Source organism: Penaeus monodon, chromosome 16 (genome assembly GCF_015228065.2).
Source record: "Penaeus monodon isolate SGIC_2016 chromosome 16, NSTDA_Pmon_1, whole genome shotgun sequence".
Taxonomy (NCBI): domain Eukaryota; kingdom Metazoa; phylum Arthropoda; class Malacostraca; order Decapoda; family Penaeidae; genus Penaeus; species Penaeus monodon.
In genome coordinates, this window is record NC_051401.1 from 12,983,991 (window position 1) to 13,007,957 (window position 23,967).

Here is a 23,967-nt window from a genome sequence, read left to right on the forward strand (position 1 = left end):
TAATATTTTTATTTTAAAAATTTTTTTTAAATTTTTAATAATATATAAATAATTAAAAAAAAAAAAAAATTTTTTAAAATTTTTTAAAAAAAATTTTTTTTAAAAAATTTTTTTTGTTAAAAAAAAAAAAAATTTTTTGACAAAAAAATTTTTTAAAAAAAATTTTTATTTATTTTTTTGATTTATTGTTTTTTATATTTTTAAAAATTTTTTAAAATTTATTATATATTTTATATATTTATTATTTTTATATTTTTAATTTATTTTTTTAAAAAAAATATTTTTTTTTTTAAAAAATTTTATTAAATTTATATTTTTTTTAAAAAATTTTTAAAATATATATATTATTATTTTTTTAAAATTTTATTAAAAATTTTTTTTTAAAAAAAACCCCCCCCCCCAAAAAAAAAAAAAAAAAAAAAAAAAGGGGGGAAAAATTTTTTTATTTTTTTTTTTTTTTTTTTTTTTTTTAAAAAAAAAAAAATTTATTTTTTTTTTTTTAATATTTTTTATTTTTTTTTTTTTTTTTTTTAAAATTTTTAAATTTGGTTTTGATTTTTTAATAATAAAAAAAATTTAAATATTTTTAAAAATTTAAAAATTTTCCCCGGGGGGGGTGAAAAAAAAAAAAAAAAAAAAAATTTAAAAAAAAAAAAAAAAAAAAAAAAAAATTTTTTTTTTTTTTTTTTTTTTTTTTGGGGGGGGTTTTTTTTTTTTTTTTTTTTTTTTTTTTTTTTTTATTTTTTTAAAATTTTAAAATTTTAATCTTTTTGTTTTTTAAAAAAAAAAAATTTTTTTTAAAATTTTTTTTAAAAATTTTTTTTTAATATTTTTTTTTTTTAAAAAAATAATAAATTTTTAATAATAAAAATTTTTTAAATTTAATATATTTTAATTAATTATAAAAATATTTTTAAAAAATTATTTTTTTTTATTATTTTTTTTTTTATATATTTATATTTATTAAAATTTTTTTTTATATTTTTTTTTTATTATTATATTTTTTTTTTTTTTTTTATATTTTTTAAAATTTTTTTTTTTAAAATTTTTTTTTTTTTATTTTTTTTTTTTTTTTTTTTTTTATTTTTTTTTTTTTTTTTTTTTTTATTTTTTTTTTTTTTTTTTTATTTTTATTTTTTTAAAAAATTTTTTCTTAGTAAAATTTTATTCTTTAAAAAAAAATTTTTTTTTTTTTTTTTTTTTTTTTTAAATTTTTTTTTATATTTTTTTATTTTTTTTTTTTTTTTTTTATTTTTTTTTATTTTTTTTTTTATTTTTTTAATATTTATATTTTATTTTTTTAAATTTAATTATTATATTTTTTTTTTTTTTTTTTTAATTTTTTATTTTTTTTTTTTTTATATTTTTTTTTATTTTATTTTTTGTTTTTTTTTTTTTTTTTATTTTTTTGTTTTTAAATTTTTTTTTTTTTTTTTTTTAATTTTTTATTTTTTTCTTTATATTTTTTATTTTTTTTTAAAATTTTTTTTTAAAATTATTTTTTCATTTCCCCTTTAAAATTTTTTTTTTAAAATTAATTTAACTAAAAATTTATTTATTTTTTATTTTAAATTATCCATTTTCCAAAAACCCCCCAAAAAAAATTTTTTTTTTTAAAAATTTTTTAAAAAAATTTTTTTTATATATATTTTAATTTTATTTTTTGGGGGGCCCTCCCAATTTTGATGGGGGGCCCCCGGGAAATTTGGTTGGGGGTTTCAGACGCCCCCGGTTTTTTCCCCAGGCAAAAAACCCCCGTTGTCCTAGCCGGGGGCCCAAGTCAGCCGCAGTGGGGGGAAATAAAAAGGGATGATAAAAAAAAAAAAAAAAAAAAAAAAAAAAAAAAAAAACCCGGGGAAAAAAACCGCTCAAAATTCCCCAAAAAAATCATAAAAACCATGACGTAAAGGCCGCGGGCCAATGTTAGAGGTCGGACTAAAGACTGTCACGAGGGAATCTGAGTTCAAGAGTTCGGCCCCGGCCGGCGCTTTCCCTTAGGGGGAAATTTTCACTCGAAGCCTACCTAGCCACGGGGTGGCCAAGCCCCAATCAGGGGCCCCCAACCCGGATAAAAATAGAGAGTTTACCCAAAAAGGTAACACGGCACTCTCCGTGGGAAAAGGAATGGGGACCCTCCACGTACTCACTCCCAAAAGATCACAAAGTGAAAACTAATGAGTACATGCTGGCCACGGCGGCCAGACATGAACTACCGTTAAATGATGTGAATATATATATATATATTTTGTGTTGTGTGTGTGTATATTTAATAAAAAATTTATATATATATATTTTTAAAAAAATATAAATAAAATAAATATATATATTTAATATTTTTTAAAATTTATAATTAAATTTATTAAAAAAATTTTTTTAATATATTTTTTAAAATTTATTAATATAAAAATTTTTTAAAATTAAATTTTTATTTATTTTTTTTTAATAATAATATATAATTATATTTAATTTTATTTTTTAAATATTAAAATTTATAATTAATAAATTAAAATAATTATATAATTTTATATTATTTATATTATATTAATATATAATTTTTTAATTTCTTATATATATATATTATTATCTTTTTATATTTTACTTTTATTTTTTTTTTTTTAATTTTTTATATTAAAAATATTATAAATATATAATATATATATATTTTTGTTTATATATAATATATATATTATATATATATATATTAAATATAAATTATCATATATACAAAAATATAACAAAATAATTTTTTTTAAAAACATATAAATATAACATATATACAATTTAAAAAATAATACATATATACAATATACATATATACATAAAATATATACTATATACATATAATAATATACATTAATATACTATACATATTTTAATACATAACATATTATATACATATACATATATATTACATATTTAAAATTTATAATATACATATATATATACATAAAATATTATATTACAATACATATATATATACAATACATTATATATACAATAATATATATAAATATACAATATATATACAATACATATATATTAAATTACATATATATATAAATACAAAATTATACATATCATATAAAATAACATATACATATATAATAAATCAATATTTACATAACATAATTTTATACAATAAATATTATATAATATACAAATTTTAATATATAATATTTTTAAAATAAAATATAATATAATTATATATACATTTTAATATATATACATATATAAAATATATTAAAAATATACATTATAAAATTAATAATTACATAAAATATATACAAAAATTTAAAAAATATATATATATAATATACATATATATTATAAATATATATATACAATATATATAAAAATTTACATATATTAAAAACATTATAAAAATTACAATATTAAATTGACATATAATAAATATGACATATATATAAATATGTACAATATATAAAAATTTTAATATATTAAATTGACAAAAAAAAAGAAATAATAAAATTTTAATAAATAAAAGGGGGAAATAATAAAAATTTTTCTTTTTTTGAATTTATTGAAAAAAATAAAGTTTAAAAAAAATAAAAAAAATAAAAAAAATAGAAATAAAAAAAACTATATATAAAAAAAAAAAAAAAAAAAAATTAAAAAAAAGTAAAAAAAAGAAAAAAATAAAATAAAAAAAGAAAAAAAAAAGACAAAAAAAAGAAAAAAAAGAAAAAAAAAAGGGGTTTTTTTGGGCGGGTTTTTTTTTTTTTTTTGGTTTTTTTTTTTTGTGGGGGAAAGGGGAAAAAAAAAAAAAAAAAAAAAAAAAAAAAAATAAAAAAAAAAAAAAAAAAAAAAAAAGAAAAAAAAAAAAAAAAAAAAAAAAAGGGGGGGGGGGGGGGGGGGGGGAATTTAGGGGGAAACAGAAAAGAAGGAGGGAAAGAAGGGAAAAAAAGTGAAAGGGGGAAGAAAAGAAGGAAGAAAGGGGGGGGGGGGGGGGGGGGGGAGGGGGGGGGGGGGGGGGTGGGGTTTTTTTAGGGAAAACGGAGGGAAAGGAGGGGGAAAAAAAAAGGGGAGAGGGGAAGAAAAAAAATTTTGGGAGAAAAATCGAAGAAAAAGGGAAAGGGGGAAAAAAAGGAAGGGGGGGGGGGAGGGAAGAGGAAAAAGGGCGAACGGGAAAAGGGATGGAAAAAAGGAGAAGGGGGGAAAAAAAAAGAAAAAAAGGGGGAAGGGGGGGAAAAAGGCAAGGCCATAAATTTTTAACCGAAAAAAAGGGGGGTAGCCAAAAAATTTTGAAAACCCCTTTTCCCCCAACCGGAAAAAATATTTTTTGATTTTTTTTCTTAGTTGGGGATTGGGGGCCCCAAAAAAAAATTTTTTTTGAACTTTTAAATTTTTTTAAAAAACCCCGTGGGAAAAAAAACCAAAAAAGGAAAAAAAAGGTTTGGGACCCGGGGATTTTGGATAAAACCCCAAAAAATTTAAAAAAAAAATTTTTTTGATTTAAAAACCCGGGGGCGGGTTTTGTTTGCCCCCCTAGCGTTTAAAAAAAACCCCCTTAAAAAAACTTTAAAATTTAAAACCCTTCCCCCGCAGGGGAGAGGGAGGAGAGAGAGGGGGGAGGAGGGAAGAAAAGAAAAGAGAGGGGGAGGAAAACAGAAAAAGAGATTGAGAGAAACAGAGAGAGAGAGAGGGAGAGAGAGGGAGAAAGTGAGGGAGAGAGAGAGGGAGAGAGAGAGGGAGAGGGAGGGGGAGGGAGAGAGAGGACGAAGGCCACTGCAGTCATCGGCTACCACCAGACACACGGCAGACTGGTTGGTTGTCTACTGCCTGTATATCCGAATTAATCAGTATTTCATTTGGGATTACGTACGTTGAGACTAAAGATCTAAGGATCTTCTTGTATTGTCTATAGTTTTGGTTATTAGGTACCAGCAAATTTTAATTTGCTGAACTGTATGTACAATATATATTAGAAACAACTATCTTCTTCTTATTCTCGTTTGACGATTTTATTTATTGAATTTTTTCTGCTGCGCCAATATCTAAGGTCAATTAGAGGGTCTTCGGGTTATGCCCCAGGTAAGAAGAAAGTCTTTTTGGTTCAGTAAGGCGGTTTCGAGAATGGTTAATGGTCAAAATAAATGCGCCAGACATGAAAGGTCATATAGTATTATGATAAAGTATTGTGGCAAAAAGGATAAAAACGAGTTAACGTTTAGGCTACAAGGCCAGAAGAGTTTAAAGAAGAGAAGGAAAAGGAAAGGGGGAGAAGAGACTGTAAAATTTGTCGAGGCCTCGGTCTCCTAGGCTCCCACGACAACAGCGAACAAGGGAAGGGGAGGTGAAATTTATTGAAAATTTTCTGCCCCTATCTCTGGTCAGTGCACGAGATTGGGGGGGCCACTAAGATCTACCACAAACTAAATTGAACCTTTGAACAAATTTGTATTACGTTTCAGTACAGCCAGTGTAACCAGGAATGGATGACTGGATCCTGATCCACTGAAATAGATTTCCATTCGCTGTCTGTGGCTAGCGTTATCTTAACTTTATTTACTTCCCATACTTGTTCATAACAGTTTTTGTAGTGCTTCTGCATTTGGATTCATGACAATGAAATCCTTTTGCATATTAGTATTTTGATTATAAGTTTTAGTTGTTCCTGACATGAGCTACTGAATTATTACATATGCATTACCAACAGACATTTTGCGAAATTCACAGACGTCTAAACAATACCCATTTAATGTTGCCTGAAGTTAGGTTACTGTACCATGATTTCTGGTCTTAATTGTTCTAATATGGGATTTTGTGAAATGTTTAGCAAGGCAATTAACTGCTCACATGAAGGAATTTGTAATGTAATATACATGTACAATAAAGCCACTCTCAACAGACCAAAACTGAAGAAAAATTGATAAAAATTAAATTATTACCTTATGCCTGGCATAAATTGTTTGCAATACCACATGCACACCGTGAACGAGTGATCGCTGCCTACATGCCTGCTTCAAATACAATATAAACTGAATGAAACCCTGCTTTTCAGGCTTGCCAATTCAGCATCACTATGTAATCTACATTCTCGTCCATATAAATAAATGTACATATTAATCTTTCGTATTATTGCATTCCTCTAACTTGGCTCAACAACATTATCAACTTCTAAAGATCTATTAATCAGCATCATTAAAAACAGAAAATAAATTCTCTAGAAAAAGGTTGCTGAAAATACACTAACTTGATATCTTGAGATTAAGAATTGTAAGACTAAATGTGTTTAAGACTAAATTTAAAGATTTTTTTTTTTTTTATTATTGCCTAGATAGGTCATAGTCATTACTAATAGTTACTTTTTCATATTTGCCATTTCACATTATCAGCTTCTCATTTCTACAAATGGTTTCGTTCAACATGCTTCGATTCTAAAAAGGATTGTTGGTAATTATACAATCTAATTTTATTGAAAAGTCTGCCAACCTACTTAACTTTATTATTTGAACCACATCAAAATGCTGAAAGATTCAAATGCCTGTTCTTAGAAAGAGGTTTTTAAAAATCCAACCCTGTGCAGGCATTCACCAATCATATGTACTCTTTAAATAGATATTGGTTATAATGAAAAGCTTTTTTTTTTTTTTTTTTTAACTTTATTTTCTCATTTGTTGTTTAAATTCTGGATGGGTACAACATCTGAAAGAGAGAGATACATTAATGAGTTACCATTTGTTATGAAAATGAGGGACTTTCAGATATGTATTCATGATTTTAGTCAGGTAAGTAATCCAAAGTAAATTCAATAAAATCAATTTTCATCTACAATTTCTAGGACAATGGAGTTTTATGCTATATAAAAAAAATTCTAAATCAATGAAGGTAACAAAATATTTAAGATACTCACAACTCTGATCCTCTTGCCCATGGCAGTAGCTGGAAGGTTGCTAGAGAACTTCGCACGTACGCAGCCAGAGTTACCGTGAATGCGGGTCACCTTGCCCCAGAGGACACGCAGTCTGCTCTTGCCACCAGTGGGGACAGAGGTCTTATTCTTGCACTGAAAATAAAAATACAAAATTAAATGTTACTGTACAAATAACTTCAACCTCAAACTAAAAGTTACACAAGACCACTTTCTCTTGTGGTTACAGTAATTGGAATCTTGATCATGCAAACTCTGGAACAATCTGTGTCCAATTGCATTCATCATCCAGAGCCACTGAACATAAATTAGTTGTTGAATTAATTTAGTCCAACGATTTCCTGTCTTAATTCAACAATCATTTAATGACAAAAGTAGAGCATTAGGAAACTACAGAAAAAAAAAGGGTGGAGGGGGGAATCACTCAATATACATTCCTTTTAACCCTTTGCCGACAGGCATGGCATGTACATACATGCCATGCCCACTGAGTTTACTTGTTTAATTGTTTTTACACATAGATGGCTACACTTGTACTAAGTCACCATTGAGCGAGTTACGAGTACTGCCTGTCTCGCCCGTTCACCGATTTTTTTGATTTACGAAAATATTTACCACTATCTTTTGCTGTTACTAATGTTTATAACATTATATTAATTCTAATGTTTACAATAAAAAAACTGATATTCATAGCACTAGTAAACAATTTTTTTTTTCCCGCCAATACAAGGAAAGGTGAAATCAGGTAAGGTCACAAGATCTACTAATTGACTCCTTTGTGGCTATTTTCACAAAAATATAAAAAATGAGCACAGCATTTTCCCAATTTTTTATTCATTTTCCCCGTCGGCATTGGGTTAAGACTGGTTTATACTTCAATGTTAACATATAAGCAGATTAAAGATTCTTACAGTAATAGGCGTTATGCACTGCCAGGTTATTAATTGAAAATTCACTGAAATATACCTAAGTCCTACATGACTGACCATGTTTTCTGTAAAGCATCATGAACTCTAGAACTTTTCTCAAATGGAGAAGCACAGCAGCATTGCAGCAAATGTGTCTGAGTAAATGAAAATCTGACTATAACCCCCCAATCCAGTAGCATTATCAAGTTCTGAAAACTGCAACAGGAACTGGGTACCTTGGTTTATGAGTGAACTCAAAACATTCCTCAAGGTGTACAATTTTGTGCAGTAACTGCACAACTACCATACATGGTTAGCAATTATGAAAACCTAAAGCCTCATTTCTGTGAGACTGGTGTTAATAGTCTTCATCTTAGAACACTTTCAAACATAACTTACGACAGCAATGCTACCAACGTTACAGCACTGTTGGCAAAGGTTTGCTTCCACTCCTATTCTTAAGAATTGTACTTGAACTGACAAATATAATTTTCCTTAACAGTTTTACATGATTAATAATCAATTTACTATTACATTATGGAGAAGCAATAAATACAGGCTTTTGTTATCTACATCTTAACCCAGAACTGACGGGCATGGCATGTACGTACGTGCCATGCCCACTTTTGACTTTAATTTACACACAGATGGCTCCACTTGTACAAAGTCACCAATGAACCAATTATGAGTACTGCTCGTCTCACCTGTTTCCCCTTCTCTTATTTTGCCACTACGTTTCACAATAAGTTCTAAAATGAGCACAGCATTTTTCCCTGCAACATTGGGTTAAGCTTACAAATGAAATGATAAATCTTTGAAAAAAATCAGAAAAACTGTATGCACTGAGCAACTTTTATCTTACTTTTCCCTTTATCTGTCAATTTTGACTTTAAATTTCTTACTATTTTTTAAGGTTTAGGTAAGGTCACATTTCATTAACCTAAAAAATGTAGGTAATAAAATCTTCAGTTTACACATTAATATTTAAATCATGCATCACATAACACCATCACCTTCAGATGGAATTGTATACAATTGGAATTTTATACAAATGCTAGTTTTGTCAATGGATTGAAGTATATGGATAGATACAACGTACACGTAGTTGCTCACAGTAGCAAAAGCAACAGCAAATTGTGTCCTTTCCTTAGGCTACCATACACTTCAAATTCCTTCATTCTCAGAAAAGGTGTCTTCTATGACAAATTTTAAAATACAAAAACTTATCTGCTCAATCTTCCTGTAACTACTTTGCCAAGAATGAAGATCTTAGGAGGCACAAGCAATGTCATGGGTAATTAACTTGTTACAGTCAGGGTCACATGTACCACCGTCAAACTGCTTGGTCTGTGGGGTACGCCTGTACACATGGCGATACACCAGAGTGCGTGAAGCAGGATTTTCCGCTTGATGTAGCGGACTCTTGCACCCAGTGTCTGGCCGTTGCAAGAAATCACTAGAGTTTATCATGCTCAGGGATTTCTGTTGCCTGGCAGAGATGGGTTAAATATACATAATATTTAGCAAAATATTACCTTTCCTTTCTGCATGTCAATTTTGAATAAACATGTCATGATGTTGTTCACTTAGTAATCTGGTATAGGCCAATCAATCTCCCCATAAGGTATTTTTGGCAATTTTAGTAAACAAGCATAAATTGCTTCTAAAATGGAAAAACATGCAAAGCGGGGAGACATATCACATTAAAATAAAAGGTGCTGAAACTTGTATCTCGGAGACTAAGTTCCCTTCTTCACTTATTGGCTAAGATAAGGTAAACAACCCATGCAACTCAGAACATGGAATATGAAGTACTGTTACAATTTATTAATTCAACTAATTTCTCCCATTTATTCACATTTTACGATCTATTAAATTTGGTGTAATGTCATTGTATGGCACAATGACACACAATTCACAAATGCCATTAGATAAAGAAGTCATGTCACCATGGTCTCAAAGTTTTCAAACTTGTGCTGAGAGTGCAATAAACCTGAGGAAAGGTTTAGTTAGTGGTTCGATTTATCACAAAACAATATGGAGATAAAATTGAAATACTTATTTAATTGGCACAAGACCATGGACTCCTTTCACATAACATTAGAGGATTCTAAGTGCAAATCTGATATCAAACACTTTACACTTTTTTCAACAGAGCTCTCCCTTCCCCTGGCTAAATTAGGAATTTCTTTATTTTCACATTTGGTTATAGTTTAATAAATGACCACAATGGATGTGGTAACAGTGATCAGAAGAGGGTCTTGGAGCATAGCACCCATAATTTTAGTTTTTACGGCCCTCAGCTAGGAAACCATGGCAATCGGATGGGGGTCCAGGGCATAACCCCCCATGATTAGGTAGGATTCTGGTTCACAGCAATCCTTGTACTAGTTTATTTGTTTAGGCTGGAGTTCATTTTCTCCTTCCTTCACATGTCATGTCAAATCTTTCGAGACCAAGTCTTGGCTCAGCCCCCCCCCCCCCCCCTATTGTTACTTTTTGAATTACCTTCGGATAATCTTAATGTTTTCGTGGGAAAATTTGCCTTGTGTTTACCAAAAATATTTTCTGCATTTTAAAACAGTATGGGGGAACCATTTTAAAATCAGTTTGTATGGGGGACCTCTACAGTATTAAAACAATCTAAAAGCATATGAGACTATGTTACCACCTACTCTTGACTGGTAATTACCAAATATGCATACAACTGAGTAATTGTTAAATTGATTGCAGCCCTCTGAAACCCAAGGCCCTATTACCCAGGCCAACAAACAGAGATGATCTGAGGAATCCATAATCACCATATGAACCAAATAGCTCCCTAACCAAAACAGTTTAGTTCAAGTTATAAGTATTTTTTTGTCAATTTCCTTATTATTACCTCTATCTACTCGAGGTCCTCATGATAGTAGCAACAGGAGGTTAATGTTACCGAGAGCAATGCAGAGAGAGAAATACACACTACTGTCTTATAACAATTAACCCTTTCCCGACAGGTAGTATTCATAGTGGCCCGGGGCTCACTGCCGGAGGTTAATATCACCCTAGCATGCGCGACCGCTCATGCCAAATACCAGCATCCCTTGTCGTTTCTTCGTAATACTACAAGCATATGTTGTATTTTCAGTTATTATTTTCTAAAGTCTCTATATGCCATATTTACTGATAAATCAAGACTGAAGGATATTTTTGTTGTTATATAGTCTCCATTCTTCTTTTAACGGTAGGTTCATGTCTGAGCCGCCGTGGTCACAGCATGATACTTAATTGTAGTTTTCATGTTGTGATGCTCTTGGAGTGAGTACGTGGTAGGGTCCCCAGTTCCTTTCCACGGAGAGTGCCGGTGTTACCTTTTTAGGTAATCATTCTCTCTATTTTATCCGGGCTTGGGACCAGCACTGACTTTTTTAGGCTGGTTTGGCCACCAGTGGCTAGGTAGGCAATCGAGGTGAAGTTCCTTGCTCAAGGGAACAACGCGCCGGCCGGTGACTCGAACCCTCGAACTCAGATTGCCGTCGTGGCAGTCTTGAGTCCGACGCTCTAACCATTCGGCCACCGCGTCCCCATAGTCTCCATAGTTGATCATTATTCACTCTATAGTCTGAATAAAATAAGCAGTGTGTGGCATCATGGAGTTGAAATTGTAGGTTTGTATAGTAAAAATGAGAAAGTTAAAAATGACAATCACATTTTCAGTGGCAGAAAATTAATATTTTGCCATGTTTGTAAAAAAAAAAAAAAAAAAAAAAACATGGTATGTCCATACATACACCATGACATGTACATACATGCCACCCGTTGGCAAAGGGTTAAACATGGGAACAGGAGCTGTGGCCTCATTTACCACGCAATGACGAAGATATCCACTACATATCACTGCTCAGAGATCGAAGTCCACAAACCCTCACACAGCGTTCTAGTTTTAATGTTGCATTTTCGGTATTTGTTACCATGAGTGATACACCTTCCAGATACGAAGTCCCAAAACCAGGGCATCATGAGAACCCAAAATAAAATCCTAACCTTTCTTACCTTCTATTTACTCCCTCCTTTATTAGTACTTAATGCCTACTTAAAGAAAACTATTTTTGTCATTTTGCAGTAAATATGAAGCTGCTGCAACTGTACCTGTGTTGCTCATTACTATTTTCTATGCTCCATAAAATGGCAGTGTCTACTTGCCTCTATCTCTGTGCATCACTCAGTAACATTAACCACATTTTCTAAACAAAATTGTGGCATGAAGTGCTAATAAGGGGGGACTGCTCCCCCTATCAAGGGAACAGTTGTAAGTTAGAAAGGCTAGGTGTGTTTTTTTGGTTTTGCACAATACCCTGGTTTTAGGATCATCTCTGGATGGTACTGTGCTCTTGTTAACAAATACCCAATATACTAGTAAGTTAGTTAACCTTGTGTAATATGTTTTACCTTGTAGACGTATACTGCGCGCTTGCCAACGTAGAACTTGCCATCGTCCTTGTTCTTGCAGCCCTCAATCTTCAGGAGAGCAGTGTTCTCATACTGGTTGCGCTGACCACGCTTGTAGCCAGTGAACACAGCCCTGGCATAAAGCCTATAGAAGGAAATTAAAATTAAATAGAGGTCAATGTCTAAAAAAAAAAAAAAGTCCTTTCATCAAATTTCAATTACATAATGTGGCAAGCTTAAAAAATATATTCATGGTTAATGAGCAAAATACCGAAAAGGTATCCATGTGCCATGAGACCCTATCCCATTCCCTCTTGTATATGCAAAAAGTCTTAAATGGCAATTGCATGTGCACGCTCTACCTTTTACTAGTTCGTAACACATTCTTATAAGCCACAATAAATATGTTTAGCCACTTGTAGTAATAAAATCTATATATTTATCATCCAATTCCATTCTTTCATGTCGACTCAAGGTACATCTTACTATAAACAAGGAGGAATGGGAATTCGTATATAAACTATTGTATATCTAGTGTAATCCTAAGGTTACAATTTCCGATTATATAACAAACTAAGATAAAATTCAGCTAAACATACCTTCCGGGTCCGGTACCTTTCTTCACCATTGTTCTGTAAGAGAAAAAAGACAAACTTCGTAAAATCGTTCACATCACTTGCTTGGTCTCGGGATCACACATCCCACCCTATTTCATCTTTGATCATCCAGAGATACAACATATATATCACCCTCTCGCTCCATTCTACTTCAAGACTGGCATTTCAAAATATTAACTATGGCATTTAACATTTGTTTTGTACATTTTTAAGATCTTACGACTGAAATTTCAAATCGTAACACGCCAGCGGACAACACACCTTGGACACAATGTTTACGAAAAGGACGGTTCAATGCGGGAGAAGCGGTACGTCACTTTGCGAATGTGATTATCTATTTCATATTATAGCTGACGACTTTTAGTTATGTACATTTATTTTCTATTAATTATAATTGCATAAATATATGCCTTTTATGCTTTATGTCATGGATTTTTTTTTTAATGATGATAATATTTTCTTTCGCATGTAGATGTACTGCCTAAAAGCGCTAGAGACTAGCAGATAAATTATCAACGTATTTTACGATGTTGGCTTCGTTAATATTCTTAGTTCATTTTGGCTTTCTTTCTCTGTACTTAAAAAGAATATAATTCTCCACTACTACCAGTAATAAATGGATGTAAATCTACTTGATAAGATATAACTACAAGTCTATTTAAAGTGACAAATCTCCCCGCATTCAAACCAGGCCCCTCTCTGCAGCGGCTCTCGCTACATTTAGCGTAAACAAACAGATTCGGGAAACATGGCGGAAGACTGTCAAGTAGCTCCGTCTTTTCCAACGGAGTCAATTAAAGTGATTGCAGAGAGCATAGGGATTTCAGCAGTAGGCGACGATGTAGCTAAAGAATTGTCAGAAGAAGTCACCTTCAGATTAAAGATCTTAATTCAGGTATGGAAGAGAGAGGGAGCGCGGACTCCTCAAGGGTTCTCATCTAATTCTAGCTTGAGATTCGTAGCGTCATTAAAACTAGATCTCTTCATTCATACTAGCCCTCTGCATATGTAAACCCATGAGAAAATATACTGGGAATAAGATTAATGTTATTAAAGTATGGATCATAACTGCATTTAAAAAAACAATAACTTGTTCTATGCAAATACCCACAGCTTTTACCCGGTTGCTAACAGTTTAAATTTATTCAGTATATGGTAGTACATTATGCAGTAAATATAAAGAGTACTGCCATGCTGCCAAATGCTAATGGTACAATATTAGTATTTGAATTCCTCGAATACTTTATATTCCCTTACTGAATGGCAACAGTTGATGTCCTGTCATGTCAAAGCCAGACACTGGGTAATACCTATCATGTCATTAATCAATGCCCTGATCACCAGGATGATCTTTTACACCCGACTGCAAGCCAGATAATTGCTAAGCACATAGTGACATATGCAAATAAACCTCAGTCTTTCCAAATGTTATTGAAAATTTTTGTTAAAGTATATATAGATCAACACACCCAATATTTTAAAGAACAAGTTTAAAAATTATATGCACTCGCATGTTATGTCCATATAAGCATATAAATATTGTACTGCAACCAAACTTTTTCAAGTTGCTCACAATATTTACAAGGTTTAAGTATACACCTGCTGGGAAAATATGTCGAATATGTGGGTCTGGGTTAGGAAGGCACTTGTATCCTAAGGCAATATTTATGGTAGTTTATACATTTCGGATGGGGTTCATTTGTTTGTTGCTTTGAGTTGGGGATCTGGCAGAGGTGATACTGTTATAAACATAAGAATGTTTCTAGGCATTAAATCTTATGTGTTTGAATACTAGAGGATGAAAGGAATCCATCATTTTGTAGTATTTAGATTATACAAGTAGATCATTTTGATGTCTAGAATAAGGTCAATAATGATGGAGTGTGAGCTTAATTTTTGACAGTTTTAGGATTATGTACTTTCAAAGAACATGTATGAATATAAGCTATTATTAAGCATTAAAGTTCTCTTCACCACAATTGTGCCAAATCACATTTTGTACAATCAGTCCCATTCCCTGTGATTGTGAAAGGCTAAGTAAAAATGGCAAGATTTCCCCCTCCCCCCCACACAACTTTTCCATTATGAATGAAATGTATGTAGTGTCCACTAATGTATCTGGTACTTTTTGGCAAATTTCCTTCCAACTACACCCATACCCTCACTTCCCATGTAGGCCCTTCTCTGCCACACCAATACAAAGTTGTGTTTCCTCCCTCAGACTTCTGGTGAAAGAAATTGAGTGAGTGTCAAAGTAGTAATTCTTGTACTGTATGGGAAAGTCTCCAAACCTAGAACTTTTCCTTTTCCCACGTCATTCACACACCATACTGTTATGTATCAGTTATTTTCTGTTATATCATTGTCTTTTAACTATTTATGCTTTTGAATAATTATGAATATAATTAGATATGCATTTTGTTTTATGTACTAGAAAAGATGTTTTATGTATGTGTTATTTAGATTTCCACTCACAAGGATTTGGTGGTTGGTAATTGCATTGGATTGTCAAGATCCACATGAACCTAGCATGCAATCTTCTTCCATTGGTGCCATTTGCAATACCTCAAAAGCCAACAAACCTACACTATATAAATTCTCAAGACAGAATTTGGACAGGTTCTTTATTTAAACCTTTGACTTTGTTAGACAACCATAGTTGCAATTCTGAACTGTTATTCATAAGGCACTAGGTGACTATAATTCACATCCTTAGAAAAATCTTTGTGTTCCCAGGCAATGGGTTTATCTACCCTCAAACTTGTTTTGCCCAAGAGAAGCTGCCATTTCAATCCATCTCCTTTTTATAATGTCACATTTTGAGGAGTACCACATAAATAGAATATCCCCCCCCACACACACACAAAAAAAAAAAGTAATAATAAAAGAAGAAGAAGAAGACTTGTACATGTTATTGGTTGTCCAAATTAATAAAGAATATTGTATGTAATCAAATTGCAATAAAGCATTTTCTTTGCTTTACCGAAAATGATGCCTAATGTTATCATCCACAATCCATTTTTGTCTACAATAATAATTCTTTTGAAAGATAAGGAGGATCCTCATTCATTTGAAATATGTGGAAATAATTATAGTTGCTGTAGCTGATAAAGGAGACATAAACCAAAATTTATTCATTCTTCACATTTTTTCTCCCCTTTTTTGGAACATTTTTACAGTCAGATTTGGGAGTTTTCCAGTCTTCTTTTTCTTTTCTTTTCTTTACTTTTCTTTTCTTTCTCTTTCTTTTCTTTTATTTTCTACTTAGACACAAATAGTGTAATGGGTGTAGAATCCTGGCTAACAATAAATCACCAAGAAACCTAAAATCAGTGTCATGTTTATGAAAAGCTGTTTTGTGGTAGCTTGAAATTATCATTTTTGTCCCAAATGTAAAATGATACCCAATAGTTTCCTTTAGCTTCAGAGGCCCCCCCATTTTATGCATTTAAGTGGAAGGTTTTTAAAAGTGAAATATAAACTAAATTCAATATCACTATGGTTTGAAAATATTTCTATTGCAAGGTAATTATCTTAACTTTACAGTTTGGCAGTACCTCTCTAGGTAAAGGTTCCAAAAAAGCTTTTGAAAAGTATACTTTTATACTGATTATGATAATAACTCTGGAGTGAATGATTACAGTTTAGGCCATACATACACTGTAAAGTAAGAAGCTCAGGGAAATTACAAGTTGTTATTTCTAAGACACTTTTGGTCTGTGATCTACTTATGTCAAACTGAAAATAAAATAGCTTGCTCTTCAAGTCTTAGAAATGAAAACATTTATGATAAAAATGCGACCTGCCTTTCATCACTAACACTGTGTATCATTAGGTTTACATAATTTTCTTTTAATTAGTTTGTGTCTGTTTATGTTCATGTCATAAAACAACGACATTCTTGAATTCATAGATTCCATGTATTGCCTACTTAATGTTGTATATATGTCCACTGGTGTAATAATTATACATCCACTGTGTAATTTTATCACCATTAGTCTATTCAAAACCTCAGAAACTTTAAAGTAAACATTTGTGGATAGCTTATGATGTACTAACGTAATGTTTTGCTTGTATTGAGGTATTTGCCTTCAGTTTGATTTTAAATTATTTTAAAGTTCATTTTATAAAACACATACCAATAGTGAAAGTAGAAGCATGCTACAGAAATTGTAAAATGCATGATAACTTACTTTGTCTCTTGAAATTTAACCTAACTGAACATTTTTACTATTAACATATTTTGTTTCCACTTGCTGAGACTTCTTTATACTTTGTCACTCTATTTCACAACATAAGATATTAGTTTCTTGATCTTACATGTTACCATATTCCATTAATCCTCAGTATTGCCTATACTTTTCTGGGAATATTTTCTCATTCACATAAGCTGTGTTAATTGTAATGTTAAAGTGATCTATTAAAGTACCACAATTGTATAAGTATATATTGCAAAAGGTATCCCAGTGTCTTATTGCTAGGGGAAGATTATATCCTGAAATGCTTCTTTAAGCTACAGCTCTAAGCCTACAATTACATTATGCCTTCTGTAATCATGTATTGTTAATATTATTAGTTATATATACTGAAACCTAATGGGCCATGTACTACAGTTTGTCATTCACTCCACCTGCTAGCTATATGGGTATATTGATTAATTGATTTTTTTAAGGGCTAGAAAACACAGTATATTGAAAATATGTGTATTTTTAAGAATAACAAAAATACTATAGTGAGAGCGTATGAAAACTAAGTATTTATATATATATATATATATATATATATATATATATATATATATATATATATATATATATATATATATATTGATAAAAGTTTTTAATATATGTAATAGATGATATTTTGAAAGTATCTTCAATTTTTTTATTACAGTAGTATCATTGCAATAACAGTAAACTAATTCCCAAGTATACAGACATTAGGAATAGGAACTCCTGTATGCTAGATTTCTTTAGCTATACCATCTGAAAACAGTGCATACAAAAACATCATAAAACATGTAGAAAACAAAGTTTGTTTGTTTGTATTTTGTGTGTGTATGTGCGTGTGTGCATGCATGTGTGTGTTTATTGTTTGGTGTTTGTTGTAAATGATATAGATTTTTTCATTTTTCCAGGATGGGATGAAAAATATGCATCATGGCAAGAGAAAACGTTTTTCAACTGCTGATTTTGATAATGTATTAAAATTAAAAAATATAGAGGTAAGTTTAATGAAACCCAGTATTTACACAATGACTTAATATCAGACAAAGATTTGTAACTTAAGTTTTTACTGGAAATATTTGTTTAATTGTTGTTATTAGATTATGGTACTCTGGATGTGTGTGTGTGTGATTTTTATTTTTTATTTATTTTTTTTTTTTTTTTTTTCCTTTTTTTCTTTTCTTTTCTTTTCTTTTCTTTTTCTTTCTTTTTCTTTTGTTTGATGAATGATTTTATTTTTGCATATTTTCTTTCAACATTTAGAATTAAATTTATTTTGTTACTTAGATAAAGTACATGAAGGAAATTATTTAGTATAAATATTTGGTGCAGATGACATTTGACATAGGTGTAATAACATCTTTATGATATATTTCCAGCCACTGTATGGTATCCATCCTGGAGAACATATCCCCTTCAGATTTGCTTCTGGTGGAGGACGTGAACTACACTTTTTAGAGGATAAAGAACTTGAAATTAACGAAATGGTATCATCGTCAACACCACGGCTTCCACTACAGATGACAGTAAAACGTTAGTTATTTTAGTTTCAGAATCACAAGACACTAGGGTCACTGGTCATTCAGTTGGAAGTAACAAAATTTAACCCCTCTTAGATAGATAGGTAAGAGGTAACATGCAGCATTCCCAGACAGGTATATTTTTGGATACATTCAAATTAGTGGGTAATAATAAAGAAAGAGGATGTGTGAAGTCGAGAAGAGACTGTGAGTGCCAGTGAAAGTTTAAAAAACACTTAGTATAACATCACTTACTGTCAACAGATAAACAAATTCAGTTCTTAGGCACTAAGCAGCAAGCATGGGTAACTTGTAAAAGGTAGAGATGCAAGAAATAGAGATTGAATATTTATAGATTCTTCTTGGTAACCAGTTTCTCACACATACACTATAAAACATTTTAAGATGATACCTATCTTCTCTTACATATGTTTTTAAAGTGGTACCCATCTGCAAGGGATTGATGTAATTCCTAAGGGGTAGCAGTTTTATTACTAATATTGTAGTGTATGACTACTGATGTGTAATGCTGAGGCCATGCATAATGATTTCTTTCTCTCTCTGAAATAGCACATTGGCTGGCCATTGAAGGTGTACAGCCAACTATACCAGAAAATCCCCCACCAATTACTAAGGATGCTCAAAAGAAGGATTCTGTGGATCCAGCAGCTAAACTCTCAGCTCAGCAGGAGAACAAGGATCAAAAGCATATTCATGGGTGAGTCTTCCTTGTGAATTTCCTGTATCCAATTTTTAACACTAGATTTATTGACCCTTAATCTTAATGTGTATATATACATACAGCATGAAACTAACATGAATTGATACGAGTTATTTTTTAATGTAATTGTAATCTGTTAAGTTTATATTAAAATTTACCCATACAATGTGTTTTCCCACTAGCCGAGGCATGAAGAGCATTGAGACAGTAAAGGTGAAGCAGTTGGCTACTCATGAACTTTCTGCAGAACAACAGCTTTATTACAAAGAAATCACTGAAGCTTGCGTTGGTTCTGACGAGCCTAAAAGAGGGGTAAGAGAGGCAAATGCTTTCTTAGTTGTTTTAATATTGAAATTAGTTATTATATATTATGAAAACATCATTAGGTCCATGCAAAATAACATCATTACAGGGAAATAAACAGAGATAACTTGCTCTCTTCATCCATTTTATAATTTTTCAAATGGGGATATGAAACCCCTACGATCTGGTTGTGGGATGTGGTTACATGAACTTGCTGTTGTGAGCATTTTGGCTAAAGGCTGGGATGATAGGAAAGATTCACCTTCAGTTCACAAACTTCTCGGAGAATGATTAGGAAGGAGCTTTTGCTTTATTTCCATCGACAAACAAATGTGGAATGTACTGTCCATGAGCCATGACTGGAAGAGTGATGGCTCCAGGAAGGACTATATTTCCATGCTCAGGATCCTATTCCTGGCTGCCGTGAGAGGTAGCACAAGTTTTATTACTGAAAATTGAATATTGAATAAAAAACAAAAACAAACAAAAAAGCACTTGTACAGAAAAAGAGAAAATAACATATTTTGGGCCATGTAATGGCAGTGAAGCATCCAGATCTAATGGGTTAATTGCTTTAATTTTTTTCTTTTGAAAAGGTGATTTTAGCTAACTTTTAATGAAATGTAAAAATGGCAAGCTGAAAGATTTAGAATACTTCTTAATAATAGTTATTTTTAGGAATTTTCATTAGTAAGAATTTTTCTGGTCTAAGTATTAATACATGATTTCCTTCTTTCCAGGAAGCGCTTCACAGCTTGGCCTTTGACCCAGGTCTCCACCAGATGGTCCCAAGGTTGTGTACTTTCATTGCTGAGGGCATTCGGGTGAATGTTGTGCAGAAGAACCTGGCTCTTCTCATCTACCTTATGCGGATGGCTAAGGCTTTGTTAGACAATCAGACTCTTTATTTGGAAAAATATGTAAGTTTTACATCAAGTAAAGTGTTTTTAAAAAGTTTTAGGGTTTGCTTGAAAAATAGTATGTGGTATTCTTGACACCTAAATGTACAGGTTAATAAATGAAAATTGTGACTCAACACTGATTTTCATTACTTATTTTCAGATGCATGAACTGGTACCATCAGTGATGACATGCATCGTAAGTCGACAGTTGTGCATGAAGCCAGACATGGATAATCACTGGGCCTTAAGGGATTTTGCTGCCCGCCTTATTTCACAGATTTGCAAGAATTACAACACAACTACAAATGGCTTGCAGACTCGAATTACAAGGGTGTTTTCTCGCTGTCTTAACACAGAAAGGACTCCCCTGTCTTCTGTATATGGTGCTGTTGCTGGTAAGTAAAGTTATGAATCTATCTTTTACCCAGTATTAGGATGGTAAATACCAGACTAGATATCAGAAAAGTCATGTATTATGTATTGCAACAAAGGTTTTTAGTCGTTGACCTTAAAGAAGAAAAACATACAGCAGGAGTCAAAAATACAAAATCCAGTGTTTATAAGTTTTACTTATCACGTATGTACATGCCATACCCACTTTGGCTTTAGTTTATGTTTTTACACATAGATAGCTCCGCATGTACTTAGTCACCAATAAGCCAATTATGACTACTACTTGTCTCACCTGTTTACTCTTTTCATTGATTTTTGAAAATATTTTTTCTTATATTGCCACTACTAATGTCAATAACATTATAGTAATTATAATGTCTATAATAAAATAACACCATTGATATTGATAGCATTAGAAAAAAAAAATCCTGCACATTTAAGGAAAGGTGAAATCAGGTAAGGTCTACTAATTGACTAGTTTGTGGCTAAGCACTTGCAGAGCCATCTATGTACAGAAACTTTTCACAAAAATTGTAAAATGAGCTCAACATTTTCCTGGTGACAATAGGTTAACATATCAGATTCATCATATGCTGTCTCCATTAAATGAATACATTAGCATTTGATTAGATGCTATAACAAAATCTCATACCTGAGTAGCAGACATCCATTTGATATGTTGTATGAGGTATATAGCATACTGGAAGAAGTATTTGTTAACCCAACCACTCCAGGCTTATGTTCTGTCCCCTGTAGTTTTTTGTGAATTTTGTGACTTACAGATGACTCCACGTGTGCTCAGCCAGCAAGGAGTCTATCAGTAAGCCATAGTGAAACAATCATGATTTCCCTTTTCCTTGAACTGGCGGGAAAATGTGTTTTTCTTTTTAATACAGTTGATATCTATACTGTTATTATTGTTATTGATATTACGATGATTAAAGTATTATCATAATCTTGGTAACATTTAAGACAATGAAATAATGCAAAAAAAACTTTCCAAAGGTCAAGGAAAAGGGTAAACAGGTGGGATAGGTGGGACTAATAACTGACTCCTTGAGCCATCTATATGTGAATACAGTAATTAAACCTTTATCACAGTGGGCATGGCATGTATTCTTGCCACATGCTGATTGGGCTAAGTCTTTGTTTTAAATCTTGGTGTAAAAAAAAAAAAAAAAAAAAAAAAATCCTTTTTTTGCTTGTTTGTTATGTACTGCAGTTTATCCTAGACAAAACTGAAGAAAATACTGTGTAATTTGAACTATGGCTAAATCAGGTGCTCATGGCGTTGATACTTTATTGCTTTATTTTTTTTATACTTTACACTCAAGGAATATGTAAAGCTAATGGTCTATAATTTAAGACAAATTTAGGTGTCAGTAGAAGGATTTTAATGGTGTCCTTGCTTCAGATTTTGTGATTTGTTGTAGGAAATTGCACAGAATATATAACTTTTAGTCACATAATGTAAGTAAGGAAAGTACAATTATTTACATAAATGGTACTGAAACTGTTTGTCCATGATGTTTATTGCATAACAAATGACAATAGGTTTCATATAGTAAAGATATTTGATTATTAGTTTGCTGCTCAACCCATTGCATCACAGCAATCACATCAGTTGCATCACAGCAATCACATCACCATAAATCCAGGCATTAGGCTTAAGTGAGCAGCTGCTCTGCTGGATGGCTGCTTGTAGGCCAGACACACGTGAACACATGCACAGTGGCAAGACTCTATGCCTCCAGTTTGCAGTTATTTACTCTTTTTACGCAAAAGCGTTTTTAGCTTTTTGGCCATTTTCCAGTGTCCACATTTTCCATTTAATTTGCATTATCTAAATGGTAATATTTTTTTTCTTTGTGCAGACTCCAATCATCTCTCCAGGTAGTCTACAACTCAGTGCAATATATTATTTATTTATTATTATTATTATTATTATTATTATTATTATTATTATTATTATTGTTTTTTTTTTTTTTTTTTTTTTTTTTTTTTTTTTTTTTTTCACAATAATTTTCTGTAATACAACCTGTATTACCATTCATGGTGCCAGGAATACGTTGCTGAGCCTAGAAATGCTGTCCTCTATGGAGCTGGCACTCTTCCAGTCACCGTTCACGGACATTTCATTCCACATTCATACTTCAATGGGAATAATGTAAAATAACCAAATGAGTAAAATAAACCTCCCAATAGGTTTGTGCACTCATGGCGAGTCATTTCCATCACTGCAGCCTTCAGCTGCAATGCTCACAATCACAGGTTCACATCACCCGGCCTTCAGCCAGATTTTCTCATGACGGCCTGGATTTTTTCATGACATGATGGTCACGTCGCCCAGATCCAACAGGTTAATCAGTGGGAACATCATTATTTAAAAAACATTATGATGATCAAGCTCTGATCTTTTAGCTCACATCTTTTTCCCTCTAAAAATATTAAAATTAAAATCTATTGTTTCCCATCATGCTAATGTAGATAGGGGAAACACAATTTCTCCTTAGTACCATAAATATCACAATGTACACATAATGTCAATGGTGATAATAAAAGATAACAATATAGACATTAATAGTATTAGAAACAAACATGTTTTAAGAAAAAATCAAGGAATGGGGAAGTCAGGTCACATGGGGTTGATAAACAGACTTCATGGTGCAAAGCACTTGTGGAGCTACCTGTATGTAACTAAATTCACAGAAAACTGTAGTCAGTAGTACATGTACCCAGGCCAATGGGTTAAATCTTTTTACCAAATCACATATCCCATGAGCTGTAATTACCTTGGAACAGTATATCATTCATTCCAGAGAGATGTATGAATATGATTTATCTCTTTAATATATTCTTTCTGCTCAGTTTGTTTGAACTTTTGTATCTCTAATTATTACTTGTTGTTTGTAGGTTTGTCGGAACTTGGTCCTGAAGTGACAAAAGTATTTGTGTTACCAAAGCTTCGGGCATTAAGTGACAAGATTGAGCAGTGCATGGAGGGCATGAATGCTTATGACAAGAATGCTGCTTCCCACATCAAAGGCTTGTTACTGG

The 23,967-nt window shown here is 31.6% G+C and overlaps 2 protein-coding genes across 3 annotated transcripts in view; one reads left to right on the top strand and one right to left on the bottom strand.

Moving 5' to 3' along the window:
* Positions 1-6,620: 6,620 nt before the first annotated feature.
* LOC119582520 (60S ribosomal protein L35a-like) lies at positions 6,621-13,224 on the bottom strand. 2 transcript variants are annotated; one of them, XM_037930815.1, is made up of 5 exons: positions 13,107-13,224; positions 12,828-12,860; positions 12,229-12,373; positions 6,875-7,027; positions 6,621-6,666 (listed from the first exon to the last, which is right to left on the bottom strand). In XM_037930815.1, the coding sequence occupies exons 2-5, from the start codon at positions 12,854-12,856 to the stop codon at positions 6,643-6,645; spliced, it is 351 nt and encodes a 116-aa protein (XP_037786743.1). In that variant the 5' UTR covers positions 12,857-12,860; positions 13,107-13,224; the 3' UTR covers positions 6,621-6,642. The 2 variants fall into 2 exon arrangements, with proteins under 2 accessions (XP_037786743.1, XP_037786744.1); XM_037930816.1 differs by having other exon boundaries at positions 13,066-13,158.
* Positions 13,225-13,573: 349 nt separating this feature from the next.
* LOC119582519 (transcription initiation factor TFIID subunit 6-like) overlaps positions 13,574-23,967 on the top strand; it is a 14,081-nt gene continuing 3,687 nt past the window's right edge. Inside the window, exons 1-8 of the mRNA XM_037930814.1 lie at positions 13,574-13,740; positions 17,983-18,069; positions 18,451-18,604; positions 19,162-19,309; positions 19,495-19,624; positions 20,356-20,535; positions 20,678-20,912; positions 23,824-23,966. Coding sequence (XP_037786742.1) covers positions 13,594-13,740; positions 17,983-18,069; positions 18,451-18,604; positions 19,162-19,309; positions 19,495-19,624; positions 20,356-20,535; positions 20,678-20,912; positions 23,824-23,966 — 1,224 coding nt within the window. The 5' untranslated portion in view covers positions 13,574-13,593. The remainder of the gene's footprint in view (positions 13,741-17,982; positions 18,070-18,450; positions 18,605-19,161; positions 19,310-19,494; positions 19,625-20,355; positions 20,536-20,677; positions 20,913-23,823; position 23,967) is intronic.